A 17401-nucleotide genomic window follows, 5' to 3' on the forward strand; every position below is an offset into this window, starting at 1 on the left:
TGGTAATAATAATAGGATATTTATTTACAATGAACGTAAAATTAATTATTTATACAGTAATGTAAATCTGTAATCAAATCCGCTCATCCAAAATTCCAGTCGAACAGTTTGAACCAGTAGTAGGTCATATGGTATCCCTCCCTAGAGTCCATTACAAAGCAGTTGGGAAGTAGTGACATGCCGGGGTTCTTGGCCGTTGGGACGAGGTATGTCCCATTGAATTGTATTTCACATTCAGGTGGAGACGCATCCTCAATGACGGAGGAGTGAAAGGTCAAGTGCACAGTCTGTAATGGTAATTTTTTAGTAGTTACATGTACATTATAACATGCTTCTGATTAATTTTTGTGTTTAAAATCTCAGTTTCAAGTACTAGATTAATTTCATGCTCCTTAATATAAATATGATTATATTAGGTTCTGATATGAGGAGGTTAAATCATTAAAACCCCTAAAACCTATTTAAAAGCAAGTTTTATTGTGTTTTAAACTAATACATGTATCTGAAAAAGCGCTGCCAGTTATTTCATTTTTCAAAGATCTGGGAAGAAAGAGCTCGAATAGAAAAGAATAAGCTTAAAATATAATTTAATTCATAGGCATTTTTAAAATGCAAAAAAATTAAAAAGGGACGGCTAATACTTTTTTTATCATTCTGTTTACGAAAAAAAAAATGTTCAGTCCATAAAACAACTAAAACATTTTGGAAACTATTAGTTAATTTTATTTCAAGTTCTAAGGTCATAATTTATTCACGTTCTACATGTAAAACGTCGAGGAGTTACTTCAATGAGGAATAAAAGATTGTTGCATCAAACAAATTTATTCATTTGAAAGTCATATAAAAAATATTCATCCATATGTCCAGTCGAAGATTTTGAACCAGTAATACGTCATATGGTACCCCTCCCTGGAATCTCCCGTCATACAGTTTGGAAGGAGGGACATTTCTCGATCGTCAGCTTTGGGGACAAGATAGGAACCCGTGAACGGAATTTTACAGGTAGGAGGGGACGCATCGACTATCACAGAGGAGTGAAAAGTTAAGTCAACGATCTGAAATAATATATGAACATAATGTTATTATTTAAAATTGTTAAAATGTCAATCCACATTTAACTGGCAAATTTTAAAATTCAAAATTTCATACATCTAGGTCAGTACATGAATCGCTTGAGTGCTCATGCCCCATTTACAGCAAATTTAATGAAACTTCTGGCCCCAAGTCCCTCTAATTGAATTGGTGGTGCTAAAGTATATCGTTTAATTAGATATTATGTTTATAAATTAATAATGAATAACTGTGCTTGGTTATTATTGGATCATGTAATAATAAATGTTAACTTTTTATACTTACAAATAGTTTAATCAGAATATTACTTTGGCCAATACAGTCCATCAGTTTACATAAATAGAGGATATTCAATGTTTTGTAGTTGAATAGTTTAATCAGATATATTGAAAATATTCACGAGTGAAATAAATTCCATATTCAACTACAAAACAGAATTTTCTGTTTATTACATTTAAAAAAAAAATCTTTAAGTCTTTTTTTACATATAATAATAATTAATAAGGAGGTAAAAACACGGTAAACATGGATTTAGCAACATTTTGACAGTTTTATGCCAGAATGGTTTATTTATTTCCATCTACCTTATATTAGGTCAAGGAAGATTTTTTTACAGCGATCTTCGTTATAGGAAGAGAAAACGAGAGTTTTCCCGCACTTCTGATATTCGTCACACCGTGACAGGATATCATTTTGATATGCTTTCACACTGTGACAGGATATCATTTTTATTCAATGAATAGATTACAGTATTTCACAGGTAAAAAATGTAATAATAACAAATAGTACATGTAACATATATAACAATGTCTCTCAATGAGTTGATTGGGGGGGGGGGTTAAATCCCTGTCAAGTGATTCTCAGTATATATTAAGGCACGTGTTTCTATTCATCTATTTATTTTAGAGTGATTATAAAAAAACCTCATTTCTGGAGACAACATTGCTACATTTACAATTCAATACGTAAAGGTTTGACAGATAAAAAATACATGTATCTGTCATCCCTTGAAATAAGATATACCGGTAAATGCATGTACCATGGAAGTATTAGCAGCGTTTTGGCCAGATAAAACATTGAATTCTAATGGTCCTTCATCGCACCCTCCTACAAATATCTTCACCCCCTTTGTCGATGGTTTTATCCATGGAGTCTTGATGGTGGCAATACAATCACTGCAAAAAACAAAAGATGTTTGTGAGACATATTACCCCAAAACGGATCTTGACCTAGAATTTTTTATGATAAATCTGTATACCAAGTTTCATTTCAGTATGACCGTTCACAGTAGCTCAGTCGGTAGAGCGCTCGCTCCGTGATCGGGAGGTCGTTCTCGGCCGCGACTGACCTAGTCGTTAAAATTGGTAGCATCTGTTCCTTCGCCATGCGCTCGGCACTTTGAAGTGAAAGTTGCGGGTCCTTCGGATGAGACCTTAAAAACCGAGGCCATGTGTCAGCGGCAGGCGTTGGCACGATAAAGATCCCTCACTGTTCAATGGGCATGAGTGCCGAGTAAAGGTCAAAATTTGAAGCCCTTCATCGGCATACGGTGACGTCTCCATATGAGTGAAAAATTCTCGAGAAGGACGTTAAACAATATACAATTAATCATTTCAGTAGGGGTGGGACGATACACAGATCTTGCGATACGATACATATCTCGATATATTAGCACGATACTATACGTATCTCGATACTATGATGAATTATAAAACTTATTAAAAAAATAGTATTTCATTTTTTGTCTTGACATTAAATCAACAAATTATTCTTTATCAAATTTAAATTATGTATGCTTTGAAATTAATACTTGAAGTTCATCAATTTCATTAAACTAAACTTGCAAAAACAATAATACATGTACACATTATTATTACCAAATTTTTATTAACAAGTTGTTTACAAATAGTTGACAAGTGTAGTTCATCAAAGAACACTGACTAAAAATTCATTAAAAAAACCCAACACATTTACATTATGATTAATTGCTGAAAGTCTGTAGCCAAGTTGAGATTACAAAAAAGTACGGGATGGACTAGCAATTACTATATAATATGAAATGTTTTGGAAACGGTGCTTTCTGTGCATTGCACGCTTTACATACTGAACTTTTCTTGTCCAATCTTCCGAGGCCGCTTAAAAGTGAAAAACCTTTTATCCCTAATCAACGACTTATTAGTTCTAAAGTGTGTTTTCAATATCAACATCATCTCTTCGCTTCGTACAAGCCGCCATTTTCCAAGGACAGGTACTTTCATTTTCATTTTTGGATAGGTCGTTCGTGTATCGTTTCGTACCGATATTTGAATGCTTGTATCGTAAACCGTATCTTAGAGAAAAATATCGATATGTATCGGTGTATCGGTATATCGTCCCACCCCTACATTTCAGTATGAGCAACCTTTGCAAAGAAAATTAACGGGGAGTGCAAATAATTGGACGCTTTCTAAGTCCAAGGGACACAACGCTGTCGAAAACTGCATGATCGTAACCAAAAACAAAACCAACCTGATTTTGATATTTTTAATATAAATCTGTATACCAAATTGAATCTCATGTGCAACCTCTGTAAGGAAAATGAAGAGAAACGGTTGGTGGACCGACAGACAGCAGCGAAGTATTGTGTCCTCCCTTTTTCGAAGGGGAACATAATAATTCAGTACATGTAGTGTCGCTTTCACAGGATAAAGTAAAATTTTGAAGACCCGTATAAGTAATATGGCACGGGTGTTAGGATTATCAATATCGGGATTGTCCCAAAAACCCGGGAGCTGAGGGATTTTCCCGTTTATAATTCCCCGGTTATTTAGGTATTTTCCTTTTAAAGTCCCCCTCTATTTCAATTCTTAGGGAAACCCTGCAATAAACATGTACCAAAAGTTCTCTATAAAAATGCTCAAGGTAAGGAATACTGTAAAACGAGAATATTTGGATCACTACTAATTTTACCGCCTTTGGCGCAAGAGCCCCTGAGCGCTAAAATATATTGTGCGCTAAAGGATTTCTAAATATCATTTTTTGTGTGTGTTCAACATTTTTTTTTTACATAAGTACATGTAAACCGGGACACGCGATTACGTAATGTCGAAGGGTCATTGGATTTCATATACGTACTAAGACTGCACATGTTCGGAAGACAGAAAGTTCTGCCAAATTAAAATTTAATTAAACTATTGTTACCCCAGTAGTTGTTACCCGATTATTATCACTAGCACCTTCAAAGTTTGGCTTCTCCGCATGTCAATCATCTATTACCTCGAGGTAAACAATGCAATCAAGCATGGCGATTGATCTAACAGACAATACCAGATTAGGATTACCGTTTTATCTAAGTAATTTTCTGTCAATGCATGCATTGTTTTGATATGATTTAAATGAGTAAATATACTCCATTTCTTTCAATTAAAAATAGAAATAAAATAAATGTTAACACTGTACCACGTCTATGTGATAGCAAAACGTACCGCGGTTAATGAATGTTTACTGATATACGGGAGTACTAATATGTTTCCGTCCTTGACTTACTAAAAAGTCAAATACGGACGTGGATAAAAAAAATCACATTTATATATTTTACTGACAAGTGCAAGCGCTAAACTTTATTTGCGCGAATGCATTTCCACTTGCGTTTGCGCTAAAATACGTATGCGCCAAATTTTCTCGTTTTACAGTATCTTTGTTTCACTTTAGTATTGCAAAAGTAATATGACTTACTTGAAGGTCGTGTTAACAGTGACTAGAAATTGAAGAGAGGTTACTTTCTGCAGCTGTCCATTCGAACACCCCACTAAGGCTAGTACAATTCCGAGGACAGGTATTGTAAAGCCCATGATTGTATGAGACAATAACAGGTGTTTGTCCTATAAGGGAAAAATTCGTAGATAAAATTTTAATATATTATCTATCAATGCATAATGGTATAAAAAGATCTTAATGCCCATAATCATATTTGACAAAAATGTGTATTTAATTATTATTTATTGATTACAATATTTTGCAGTAAACATCATGATCTAAGTAAGTTCAAAAGATAAAGAAAGTAATGTGGACTAGAGGTACCGTGAGCAATGATCTCACTAAATGATAATCCCGATTAAAATGGCAAAGTTCATATTTTGCTCTGGGAGACCAAAAAGATCAAAAAGTAAAATAGGAGGTCACAGTGGCAATATCTAATAAAAATATGTGAAAGTATCATTAAATTTTATTCAGTGGTATAAGAGGAGTTAGGGATAAGGGATGGGTACCCTTCAATATCATAGGAAGAATGTCAGCGGGGGTATAAAGACATCACAAGAACTGTCTTATTCGTTTCGTATATATCGACAAAGGCCAACTAACAACTACAATTAAGAAATAAACAACAATGTTACAAAGTTATCTGGGAAATGAACTTTTAGTTGGTCAGGTGATCAAATCCTGTGAAGCCCGAAGGGCTTCTCAGTAGATTTGATCACGTACCAACTAAACGTTCATTTCCCTGTGAACTTTTTAACATTGTTGTTTATTACTTATATTTACATTTGAGACGAATGAATTTCGAGTGAAATTGCACTTATTAAACAAACGGACCGCCGTATTGCTATGTTGTGACGCGCAATGACATAGAAGTTGGTTGGTCCAAGTTAGTTTACCTTGCTCCAACAATTGAATGTTTTCATGTTTAGCAGTCCAGTTCAGGAAATATCTGTATATAGTGAAAGAACAATGATCGCTGCTGAAAATAATCTTACTATTTCTTAAGTTCTCACAATATTTGAAGATAAATGCGGTGGTATCGCCTGTTTTAGTTTACATAACTTCAAAGAAATGTCGGGTTAAAAAGGCAAGTGCGGTTTTAGGCTGACTATAGCATTCAAAACCTTATTCACATCAAAAGAAGATTTATTGTACATCTCGTGATTGAAAAATATCCATATTGCTTACCATTATCTTTTTCATCGTTAGTAAGTTAGAAATATTCCAAATCAAGTTGCACCGTGACAGATATATGTAGACAAAATATCACTTCGCTCTGTGATTCGGTCGTGCTATGACCTCTGACCCCCAAATAGCATTCACACAGAATTGAACATATTTTTTCTTCAATAGGTTCATTTAAGAAAGATATTTGCAAATGTAAATATTATATAAATATTGCATGTAGTTGAGTGTAACATTGAAAATTTTCATCCCAAGAAAACCATTGTCAACCGAGGCGCAGCCGAGGTTGACAATGGTTTTCGGGGGGTGAAAATTTTCAATGTTACACTCAACTACATGCTATATGTGTTATATTATACTGAATGTTTTAAACAAATGCATATAACAGTGAACCGTGTGCACATAAATTCCGCGCAGTCGCTATTTTTTGGAATACCACCCGTCGTCAAGCAATGTTGACTGTTGCTACGCTGGAGGGTGGCTTCATTATTCAGCGGGTAATAGTGTTTTTTAACAAATGTTTCTCGACCAATCAGATTCAACTAATTCACATGAAAGTATTGTAAATTGTATGATATATTATCATCATCTTTTCTTACTTGATATGGAGTAATATCACACATCACCTGCTAATAGCTAGTGTTGATGTTTCCCAGATTTTTGCTACTCATGAGCATGCTTTGAAAACGATAATTATTGAAAACTGAGACAGATACTCACACAAAAGTAGATGTAACAGGGGTTTTAACAACCTCATTTAAAGTTAGCATTTCGTATACGTTGTTTCTGTGGTCGTTGTTTTGACCTTATTAGTAAATATAACCTTTCACTGGGACATAGTTTGCTGACATGATCCTTGTTTTTATACAAGATTTGACTATAGAATGTTCTGTCCATTTGAGCAATAAATAGACCTTACGACTGAGTTGACTTGTCAACACGGGAAAGCTTATTCCTCCAAGGCACCTGATCCTACCTCTAATATTTCCACGGGCCCATGCTATAAGTCCTCTTCACAGCTTTGTATTGCTTTTAGATTCGAGATTGGACACTATTCGTTGGTTAATTATCTTTGCCTTTTTATTAGAAAATCACTCCTGGAGTTATCGCTACTATCGGAGGGTCAGGGAATATTAAAATTTAATTTTATTACGCGATGCTTTATTAAATCAGGGAAATTAAAAACTACAGTGCCTTTGAGTTGTTTTTGGTGATATGAAGCCAGAACTAGGTACAATAATTTCCCTATATTCCTTTATTTTAGAAAGAAAATCAATACACATTCAAACCCTTGGTTAGGGAATTCATAACTTGTTTTGGTTATCTTTCTTATAACGCTGTTGAATCTAAGAATCAAAAAGAATGCTTTATGTACAACATTTGAGAGATAATGTGCATGGTAAGCACTTAATTTCCCAGACAGGATTTTATTTCTAATCATTGACTTTAAATTTAAAAATGAATATTTTTATGTGATTGAACGCTTTAAAAATATACATAATGCATAAAAGCTTGGAATGAAATATATGCCATTGGAGATTTTTCTATATGATGTACATATTTACCATCTTCATTGGAGTACAGTATGTAGAGTTGAAGCATTTTTTCGTACTACATGTATGTAGGCCTATTTCATATCTTCTATTAATAGGTATTTCATATCTTCTATTAATAGGAGAAAGTGGACATTTTCAAATTTTCATTGTTTAAAATGTTGTTCAAAACAAGGGACATAATTTTTGGTGAATTTTCATACGACAACAATTTTTTGCAGATTTTTTATTCTTTCAAAAATAAAAAAGAAACAAGATGTGCTTGTTAAACATTGTGCGCTACGGAAGCGTATTAGGGTCGCAGCAGTATCTTTTTTTTAATTTGTTTTAACAAATTATTAATTTGTTTAAACAAATTATTAATTTGTTATAACAAATTAATAATTTGTTATAACAAATTAATAATTTGTTATAACAAATTACTAACTTGTTAAAACAAATTAATAATTTGTTATAACAAATTACTAATTTGATATAACAAATTATTAATTTGATATAACAGATTAATAATTTGATATAACAAATTGATATAACAGATTAATAATTTGTTATAACAAATTACTAATTTGTTATAACAGATTATTAATTTGATATAACAGATTATTAATTTGTTAAAACAAATTATTAATTTGTTATAACAAATTATTAATTTGATAAAACAAATTACTATTTTTGACAAAATTTGAAATGTGTACAATCTACGAAAGCCAGATCAAATCATAAATCTTAGTATATGTCGGATTTATGAAAATAATTTGCAACTGTCAAAGTTTTTGGGCAATAATAAGGCTTTAGTGGGACTATTGAGAGATTTTCCAGCAGGCTCTTTTTTATTATATAAAAATTTCATGCATACAAAAGAATGGAATGACACAATAGGAATTTAATATTAAATTTCACCAAGAGCTACCCACTCAAGGATATTGTGGTTTAATTTTTTTCGTTCGTTTTCCGGGGAAGGTTGTTACGGAATGTATTTTTTTTTCTTAATAATTTATCCGCAAATTCATTTTGGTCAATGTTGCCTCTGTTGCTCACAGCTTTATACGAAACCGTGGAGGTTCACCACGGGAGCAGATCCAGGATTTTGCATACGTGGAATTGGGTTTGGTTTAAAGATTTTATTCTTTATGTACATGAATTGGGTTGAACAGTAGACATAAATGCCTGTCGAAAAGCAGTATTCAAAGTAGATCATGTCACATGTAAAGAAATTAAGAATCCAGAGAGAGTGAGAGATCTTCAGAGAGAGAGAGAGAGAGAGAGTTAAAATGAACAAAAACAAAACACAGATAAAACAATTTATATTGTAACATTCTGTTGCATGCATCAAATAAGATAATACTTTTTATCTAGCATACGAATTGGGTGATATGACTGTGCAGAGTCGGAAAGGGGGGGGGGCGTATGGACAAAGTTTCATTAAAGTATCTAAGAACAAGTTATAAGGAATAGAATTTAGGACATTGATGCAATTTATCATGACATTGATGTTTGGAGTGAAAACTCTGAGCTGCAAGAAGAAATATATAGGTCAAAAGCTTTGCAGACCGTGTGCTTATTGTTTCACAAATTCAATATTTTAATGAATTCTAATCTGATATAGATTCCATAGTTCTGTGTACATGTCAAATGTCCAAAAAATAGTAATTTGTTATAACCAATTACTAATTTGTTATAACAAATTTTTAATCTGTTATAACAAATTACTAATTTGTTATAACAGATTACTTATTTGTTATAACAAATTAATAATTTGTTTTATCAAATTAATAATTTGTTATAACAAATTACTAATTTGTTATAACAGATTAATGATTTGTTTTATCAAATTAATAATTTGTTATATCAAATTATTAATCTGTTATAACAAATTATCAATCTGTTATAATAACACATTATTAATTTGTTATAACAAATTATTAATTTGATATAACAAATTATTAATTTGATAAAACAAATTATTAATCTGTTATAACATATTAGTAATTGGTTATAACAAATCATTAATTTGTTATAACAAATTATTAATTTGTTTAAACAAATTAATAATTTGTTTAAACAAATTGCTAATTTGTTAAAACAAATTACTAATTTGTTAAAACAAATTACTAATTTGTTAAAACAAATTAAAAAAAGATACTGCTGCGGCCCTAATACGCTTCCGTAGTGCGCCCGGCGGCAACAATAGTAGAAAAAAACTATTTTCAGCAGAAAAGTCACAGTCAAGGTCACAAGGTCATTGACTTTGGTGTCATTTGAAAGAACTAAATTAGTGGAGTAGGCTTACCAAATGTTAAGTTTTTATCTTCTATGCATCAAAAGTAATGGCGAAAGATCGAAAAAGCTATTTTTAGTGTCACTGACATTGATGTCTTTTGAAAGGACTTCATTAGTGATGTGATCATACCAAATATGAAGTCTCTATCATTCATGGTTCAAAAGTTATGGCGAATGTTCGGAAAAAAGCTATTTTAGCATAAAGGTCAAGGTCACAAGGTCACCGACCTTGAAGTCAAAGGCATTGACCTTGGTGTCGTGTCATGTGAAGGAACTTCATTAGTGGAGTATGCATACCAAATATGAAGCCTCTATCTCTCAAGGTTCAAAAGTTAAGGCGAAGGTTAAAGTTGACAACAGACAAACAAACAGATAAACAGACAGGACAAAAACAATATACGCCCCGGATCTATTGATCCGGGCGCATAATAAAAAAAGATCTGTTTGTGAAACACTGATGTCCCAGTATGGCAGCTTATTGCAAAGGTTGAAGATTATCAAATGCAAGTCAAATTCCGAGGTCAAGGTCAAAATTGTTGGTATCAAGAGGAAGGTCCTTTAAAGTAGTCATAATGAATATTTTCACTTATAAGAAGAAAATATGTCAGAAAGACACTAGCACTAATGGTTTAAAAGTTATGACCAAGGTAAAAGTTATTTTTACAAAATGGGTCAAACTGTAAGTTCAAGGTTAAAAGGTTAAAATATGTATACTTACATGTATTGAAAGTCCTTGTCACAATGAAAATTTTAGCACACTCTTTGCTTAGGAATGTCATGTGGTTGGATTCTTTGAATCCTTACGTCATTTTCCTATGTCTGACCAAATTCACATCAGAGCAGAGATACTCCTCCAGTATAACTAATAACCATTGGTTTATAAAGCTTTAGCTAGTTCTCTCTTCTGATTAGCGTTTACCTATCAAAATGTCTTTCAGTAACCTACCAATTTATTCACAAGAGCCTAAAGAAAATAAACAACATGCTTTTTTTAAGAAAATGCGCCCGAATTTAACGTATATTGTTTTTGTCCTGTCTGTCTGTTTGTCTGTTTATCTGTTGTCTGTTTATCTGTTTGTCTGTCTGTTGTCAACTTTAACCTTTGCCATAACTTTTAAACCGTGAGAGATAGAGACTTTATATTTGGTATGCATACTCCACTAATTAAGCGCTTTCAACTGACACCAAGGTCAATGACCTTGTGACCTTGACTGTGACCTATATGCCAAAATTAGCTTTTTAGAACTTCGTTGCCGCCGGGAGCATAGTGTTTCACAAACACATCTATATTGTTCTAATGAAAGTAAATTCCTTCACAAAGTCAAGGATATCTAAAGTATAAACCTAATATGACATGATCAACAGCTGTTAACTATGGAACGCTATGGCTGCCTTATGTTACATATGAACATAATTTTATTTTATACTTTGGGTCTATAATTAAATGCTGTGGGTTCTTAATAATATGCTGTGGAAGCATTTTTGTATGCTGTTGGTTCATAATAATATGCTGTGGTTATATAATTATATGCTATGGGTTCATAATTATATGCTGTGGTTCTATTATTATATGCTGTGGTTCATAATTATATGCTGCGGTTTTATTATTATACATTTATGCTGTGGGTTCATAATTATATGCTGATTTTTTTATTGTATGTTGTAGTTTCATTATTATATGTTGTGGCTTTATAATTATATGTTCCCATCAGCCACAACGGCACTGACATAATATTAAACAAGAGATGTTTGTAAAACACTTATGCCCCCTCCCCAAAATATAGGAATTTTTCTAAGTACGTCCAAAGTACATAACTCTGTCCGAAATTGCTTGATCATACCTAAATCAGAACTTGGTCTAGAAATTCATATCATAAATCTGTATACCAAATTTCATTTCAGTATGTGCAACTGCTGAAGAGGAAATGAACGGAGACTGCAAATGATGGGAATTTTTCTAAGTCCAAGGGGCATAAATCTGTCAAAAATTGCTCGATCGTATCCAAAACATAACTTGACCTAGATAGTCTTATGATAAATCTGTTTACCAAATTTCATTTCAGTATATTTAATATGTGAAGAAATGAACGGATATTGGTGGACCGAGAGACCGACCGACAGACCGCAGCAAAGCAATATGCCTTTTCTTCTTCGAAGGGGGCATAAAATCGAGCATACATGTATATCGATTTTTTGACCTCAAATTTCACTTATTCTTAAAATGATATAAAGAGCAATAATTTTAATTAAACCTCCTTAAAAATTTGAAAATGTAAGACATATTGCCTATAAAAGGAGACCAAAAATATGTTAACCAACGTGAGCAACATTTACCAGGTTCAAATTATTTTAAACAAGTAGAGCAACGGTCTCCCTGGAGAACTTTGGTTTATCAATGTATCGTTATTATGTCGTTCTTTTAAGAGTTTAAGTGGGTGTTTTTCTCCCTTTAATGAAATGAAATTGCATTTTTTCCCTTTTTTTTTTTTTTACAATTTAAATGTCAAACCGAAAAAGAACTTTCACCGCAAATAAACTTAAAAATACCGCGCACGATACAGTATATAGATTATTGCAATGAAAGCCGACTTCTCGAACTATTTATCAAATCATAGTAAGATTAAAAATCGTGAGCATTGTTGATAAAAAAGCAATATTTCCGCGTTGCATTTATTTTTTGCATTTTTTTCAATGGAAATTTAATAAGTTTGATATCATGACATGCAAGGAGCGGCTTCATTTTTCATATAATGCCTTTAAGATTAAATTGATGTAAAATTTGCAAGGAAGATTATTTTATATACTTATAAAGAGGTCAAAGAAAATTAGGTACAGTGTACTTTGTAAGAAAATAATTCTAAATCTTAGGACAATTTTCAAAATACCCAAACAAGCCCCTGCAATTATAAAACAGCTTATATAGAATTTTGCAAAACAATGATAAAATCAATGAAACTTCAGGGGCGTAGCAACGGCCCCCCCACTTTTTTTCCCAACCTTACTTATACATGTACTATAGAAAAGGTTAATTGAAAACCTCGTTGGCCCCCCAGTTTTAGCGATGTTCCGAAAATGAAGTATTAGAATTGGTACTGAAAGTATTTGACACTGAAAAAAGTTAGACTACCCCCCCCTCCCCCCACGAAATAAGATTTTCGACTTTGGGCAACTTTCAATTTTTCTTTCCCCCCCTTTCTTTCTTTTTTTTTTTTTTTTTTTTTTGCTTGTCAACTTTTTCAGGTAAGTAAAAAAAAAAAAATTCCTCTGGCTGGCCCCCCCACTTTCAAAAACGATGCTACGCCACTGAACTTCAAGATTTTGGAAATATTTTATTTGTAACAGGCATGTAAGTGTTTGCATTCACTCAATAAAACTCAATAAAACAATATACATGTACACATTTTGGATTTTTTAAAAATACATTTATAAATGTCTGAAAATAAGAAAAATTCGGTTCCAGCCGTATGAAAAACAATGTTCCATATTTACAAATGTTCCAAGTGTCAGCATCACAGGTACATGTTAAGAGTACAGATTCCTAAATAAATAGAGCCGTACAAGCATCTATAGAAAAGTCTGAAACATGTATGTGTACAATACATATGTACATACAAACTTTCAAAACTAGAAATAATAATTAAATGACCTTCTTTACCAGAACAAAGTATGTAATGTTAGATAAAGCAATTGCACGTTTCATTGTCTCAAAGCGTATTATATGCATTTACAGAACAGTTGATTGCAATTGGAAATTTAATCAGTCTGAAGAAAATATGTGTTTTCAGGTAACTGGCCGACCGACTCTAGTTTTACCACCGCATCTGTTCTATAGTGTATCTTTATTTATACACGTGTATGTACACATGTACATGCCGAAAAGTGTTTTTTGATTAATAAACTGATGCTAACAAAAAAAGTTTTTAAAAAGTTATCACCTAGTGTCTACCCTACTCTTTGGCATGTGTTACCGAAAACACACAATTCTTTTCTTCGGCCTCACACAGTAAGAAGACACTACGATCTCTTACTCTCTTTGATTCTCTTCCTCAAAATAAAAATATTCATATTTCCTGTTAACAACCAAACCAACTGACACCGTAGAAAAAGTCGTGTCAGGATTGATCATCTTCAAGGAATTATTTGGATCAGTTTGTCGCTTTGTCTGAGTCCCCTTGTGGTGCCCCTTTGTCCGGATCAATCGATTAGTTAATAAACTTTGAGTGGCAAATTCCATTAGGTTAGGACAGCAGACTCTATCGAATGTCTCCTTAGTGTTTAAAAAATATCCCATCAGTCCTGTCAACTTATAACGGCAAGTTTGTGTTTGGCTACCGACACAAAAATAAAACAGAAAATTTATGCAAAAGTACAATGTACATGTACTTGCCAGCTTCAAGGAATTTTAGCGCAATTATCGGTGTTTTAACGGTTTTGATCAAACTTGAAAAAAATCTTTCAATAAGTACAACTAAGGTAGTGATTGGCTCTTTCTACAGCAGGCACACAGAGCAATATCATAATTTTAAAGGTTTTTTCTTCCTTGAGGGGCAATATATATTCAAATTAAGCGTTCACGATTTTTTTTTTAAAGAAGCAATTAGATTTTTTAAAATTAGAATACATTACCTTAAAAACCAATTTTTTGAAAAAGAAAAACTATTGATTCTACATTTTTATGTAACCTAATTATATAATTTTTGCAAAGACAATGATAAACATGTAGACCCTACACGGAAATCCTAGAAAATGTCCGTTGAAGACAACACCTGAAAACAAAGTGATTGAGTATTTCAGATATTTCATTTTCTTTGCACGTACATGTACATGGAAATGCATCGTGACACCGGTCGATACCACATTCAGTCAGCAGCATGAAGTAGTGTTATACTGCCAGTAAACTGACAGTTTTTAAAACATTGGAATTCTATATTCAAAGGCAAGTTTATATCAAGTTTCATGAAAAAGAAACAAAGAATGATATTTCTCCACCAAAAATATCCCCTTTATGTTCTCAGCAGACCTGTCTGTTATCTCACGTGGGCACTCAAAGGCCTTTTCATCCCAGTCGATAGCGACCCTTTCATCGTCGAGACTTGTTTTTGTAAATTCCTATAAAAAGGTAACTCAGAACAAATTATATTGATTATCCCTCGAAAACTGTGATAATAAAGAGGATTTTTATATACACATCAGAGGTTCTGCTTCTGTCACTCTCCACAAATGATGAAAAAATCCCGGAAGTCTCGAAGAAACCACGTCTGGAATGAAGCCTTGAGGACACGGCATTATTCCGACTCAGCGCTTATGACGCTAGATTTCAGGCTATTAAGTCCAGATACGTCGGTTGTGACATACATATTCTATCAAGTTTGTAGTGAATTTCTTTTATTGATAAACGATCATGAGGTTGCCTTTTCCAACATGACGCCATCAATTTTGCAACGTCTTCCGGGCATATGTCAGTTCCGGGTGGCTGTAACGTACTTCCGTTTGTTACGTAATGAATGACCTGCAAAAGAAAGCATTTTTTTTTTAGGAAATTGGTATCAAAATGCACTACGTGCAATACTAGGTAGTATACTATAGTATTTCAGTAAGCTTTCACGCGTATGTTTCATCTTCACAGCCCTACTGGTTCTGGAAAATAATATTTTTAGATTACTCCACCCATAACATGCTTCAAAGATGCATTTCAATCATATGCATAGTTTTCAACTTAAATATTGTAAAGTCTTCAATATTAAAGTTAGACTCGTTTTGAAATTTACAGGAGTTATATTATTAATGAAAGAAAAAGTGAGCTAGCTCACATACCCCACGCTCCCCCAAAACTTGACGGTGAAGCACATAATGAAAGCCACAGTGCACTTTAAATACATAGTAAAGATCAAAAAGGGCAATAATTGCAAAAAAATCTTCACATCAAAATGTCTTACATATGAGGACATTTAAAAATAGATAAATAATGGAATCAAAATTTCTTGGCATTATACAAATCCAAACATTAATTTGAAGTGGTGGGGGGGGGGGGGAGAAATTTTCTTGAATAATAGGCAAAACTCTTTGGGATAAAAGAAACTATGTACAACAGTTTAAGAGGAGTGGTGCTAACAAACTGTTCATCTCTATATTCTAAATATGGCCAAAAAGTCTAAGTTGGAAAGTGTGGAAATTCCCGGAAAAATAAAGGAATCGGAATTTCCTGGTAATATGCACATCTACACATTGTGTCCTAAATATCTACAAAGTTTGACGAAATTCTGTGCAGCGGTTTATGAGGAGTTGCGCTGACAAACTGTTCATCTCTATATTCAAGGTATGGCCAAATGCCTAAGTTTAAAAGTGCGGAAATTCCCGGAAAAAATATTGGAATCGGAATTTCCTGGTAATATGCACATCTACACATTGTGTCCTAAATACCTGCAAAGTTTGACGAAATTCTGTGCAGCGGTTTATGAGGAGTTGCGCTGACAAACTGTTCATCTCTATATTCAAGGCATGGCCAAATGCCTAAGTTAAAAAGTGCGGAAATTCCCGGAAAAAATATTGGAATCGGAATTTCCTGGTAATATGCACATCTACACATTGTGTCCTAAATATCTACAAAGTTTGACGAAATTCTGTGCAGCGGTTTATGAGGAGTTGCGCTGACAAACTGTTCATCTCTATATTCAAGGCATGGCCAAATGATTAGGTTAAAAAGTGCGGAAATTCCCGGAAAAAATAATGGAATCGGAATTTCCTGGTAATATGCACATCTACACATTGTGTCCTAAATACCTGCAAAGTTTGACGAAAGACTGTGCAGCGGTTTATGAGGAGTTGCGCTGACAAACTGTTCATCTCTATATTCAAGGCATGGCCAAATGAGGAAAATAACGGAAAAATAAAGGAATCGGAATTTTTAATATGCACATCTACACATTGTGTCCTAAATACCTGCAAAGTTTGACGAAATTCTGTGCAGCGGTTTATGAGGAGTTGCGCTGACAAAAAAGAGGACTGACTGACGGACTGACTGACTGACTGACTGACGGACGGGTCAAAAACATTATACCTCCCGCAACTAGTTGCGTGGGGTATAAAAACAGTTCTCACCTCATGATTTGACAATTCGTACCACGGTTGTCTCCCGTATGTAAAAATTTCCCATAAAACCACACCAAAACTCCAAACATCCGATTCAACGGTAAATGTTCTATAAAGCAAGGATTCAGGTGGCATCCACCTCACTGGAAGCATAGTAGATCCGCCTACCTGAAGACAAAATAATATGATGAAGATTCCCTTTCAAAGAAAGCTATTTATAGCATTCAATGTTTCGTATTTGTCGAAGAATGTTGATAATTGCAAATTACGTCAAGGGGATGGATTGTCTTCGTAAAATTTAATGAACTTGATTTTTTGGCTGATTTTTTTCTCTAGACCAAATTTAATTAACCGAACAATAGAAAATGGATAAACAAATATACATTTTAGTCTCCAGATCACGTGATTCAAAAAATATCTTTAAACCCTCTGATTTTAAAATTACTTTTACTTAAAAACACTCCTTTAATTAATAGGAGTGCAAT

General features: G+C 33.3%; 2 protein-coding genes across 3 annotated transcripts in view; both read right to left on the bottom strand.

The window, feature by feature from the left end:
• Positions 1–71: 71 nt before the first annotated feature.
• On the bottom strand, positions 72–4924 carry LOC134240482 (uncharacterized). Of its 2 annotated transcripts, none has more exons than XM_062722567.1 (3): positions 4786–4924; positions 2111–2246; positions 72–287 (listed from the first exon to the last, which is right to left on the bottom strand). In XM_062722567.1, the coding sequence occupies exons 1-3, from the start codon at positions 4899–4901 to the stop codon at positions 84–86; spliced, it is 456 nt and encodes a 151-aa protein (XP_062578551.1). In that variant the 5' UTR covers positions 4902–4924; the 3' UTR covers positions 72–83. The 2 variants fall into 2 exon arrangements, with proteins under 2 accessions (XP_062578551.1, XP_062578552.1); XM_062722568.1 differs by lacking the exon at positions 72–287 and adding an exon at positions 824–1055.
• A 9592-nt stretch (positions 4925–14516) lies between these two features.
• The window catches only part of LOC134240473 (NT-3 growth factor receptor-like), a 39055-nt gene continuing 36170 nt past the window's right edge, over positions 14517–17401 (bottom strand). The window contains exons 12-13 of the mRNA XM_062722557.1: positions 16926–17084; positions 14517–15336 (exon numbers count right to left, since the gene is read on the bottom strand). Coding sequence (XP_062578541.1) covers positions 15145–15336; positions 16926–17084 — 351 coding nt within the window. The 3' untranslated portion in view covers positions 14517–15144. The remainder of the gene's footprint in view (positions 15337–16925; positions 17085–17401) is intronic.

The sequence above is a fragment of the Saccostrea cucullata genome, unplaced genomic scaffold, assembly GCF_032062105.1.
Source record: "Saccostrea cucullata isolate Sc308-1 unplaced genomic scaffold, CSIRO_AGI_Scuc_v1 ctg530, whole genome shotgun sequence".
Lineage (NCBI taxonomy): Eukaryota > Metazoa > Mollusca > Bivalvia > Ostreida > Ostreidae > Saccostrea > Saccostrea cuccullata.

Bases quoted from the DNA above. Each gene is read 5' to 3' on its own strand.
- LOC134240482 (XM_062722567.1), bottom strand. From the start codon at position 4,901: ATGGGCTTTACAATACCTGTCCTCGGAATTGTACTAGCCTTAGTGGGG. The intron at 2,247-4,785 runs GTAAGTCATATT...TGTTTTTTGCAG, and splicing joins ACTGTTAACACGACCTTCAA to TGATTGTATTGCCACCATCA. The intron at 288-2,110 runs GTACATGCATTT...TTACCATTACAG, and splicing joins ACGCTGCTAATACTTCCATG to ACTGTGCACTTGACCTTTCA.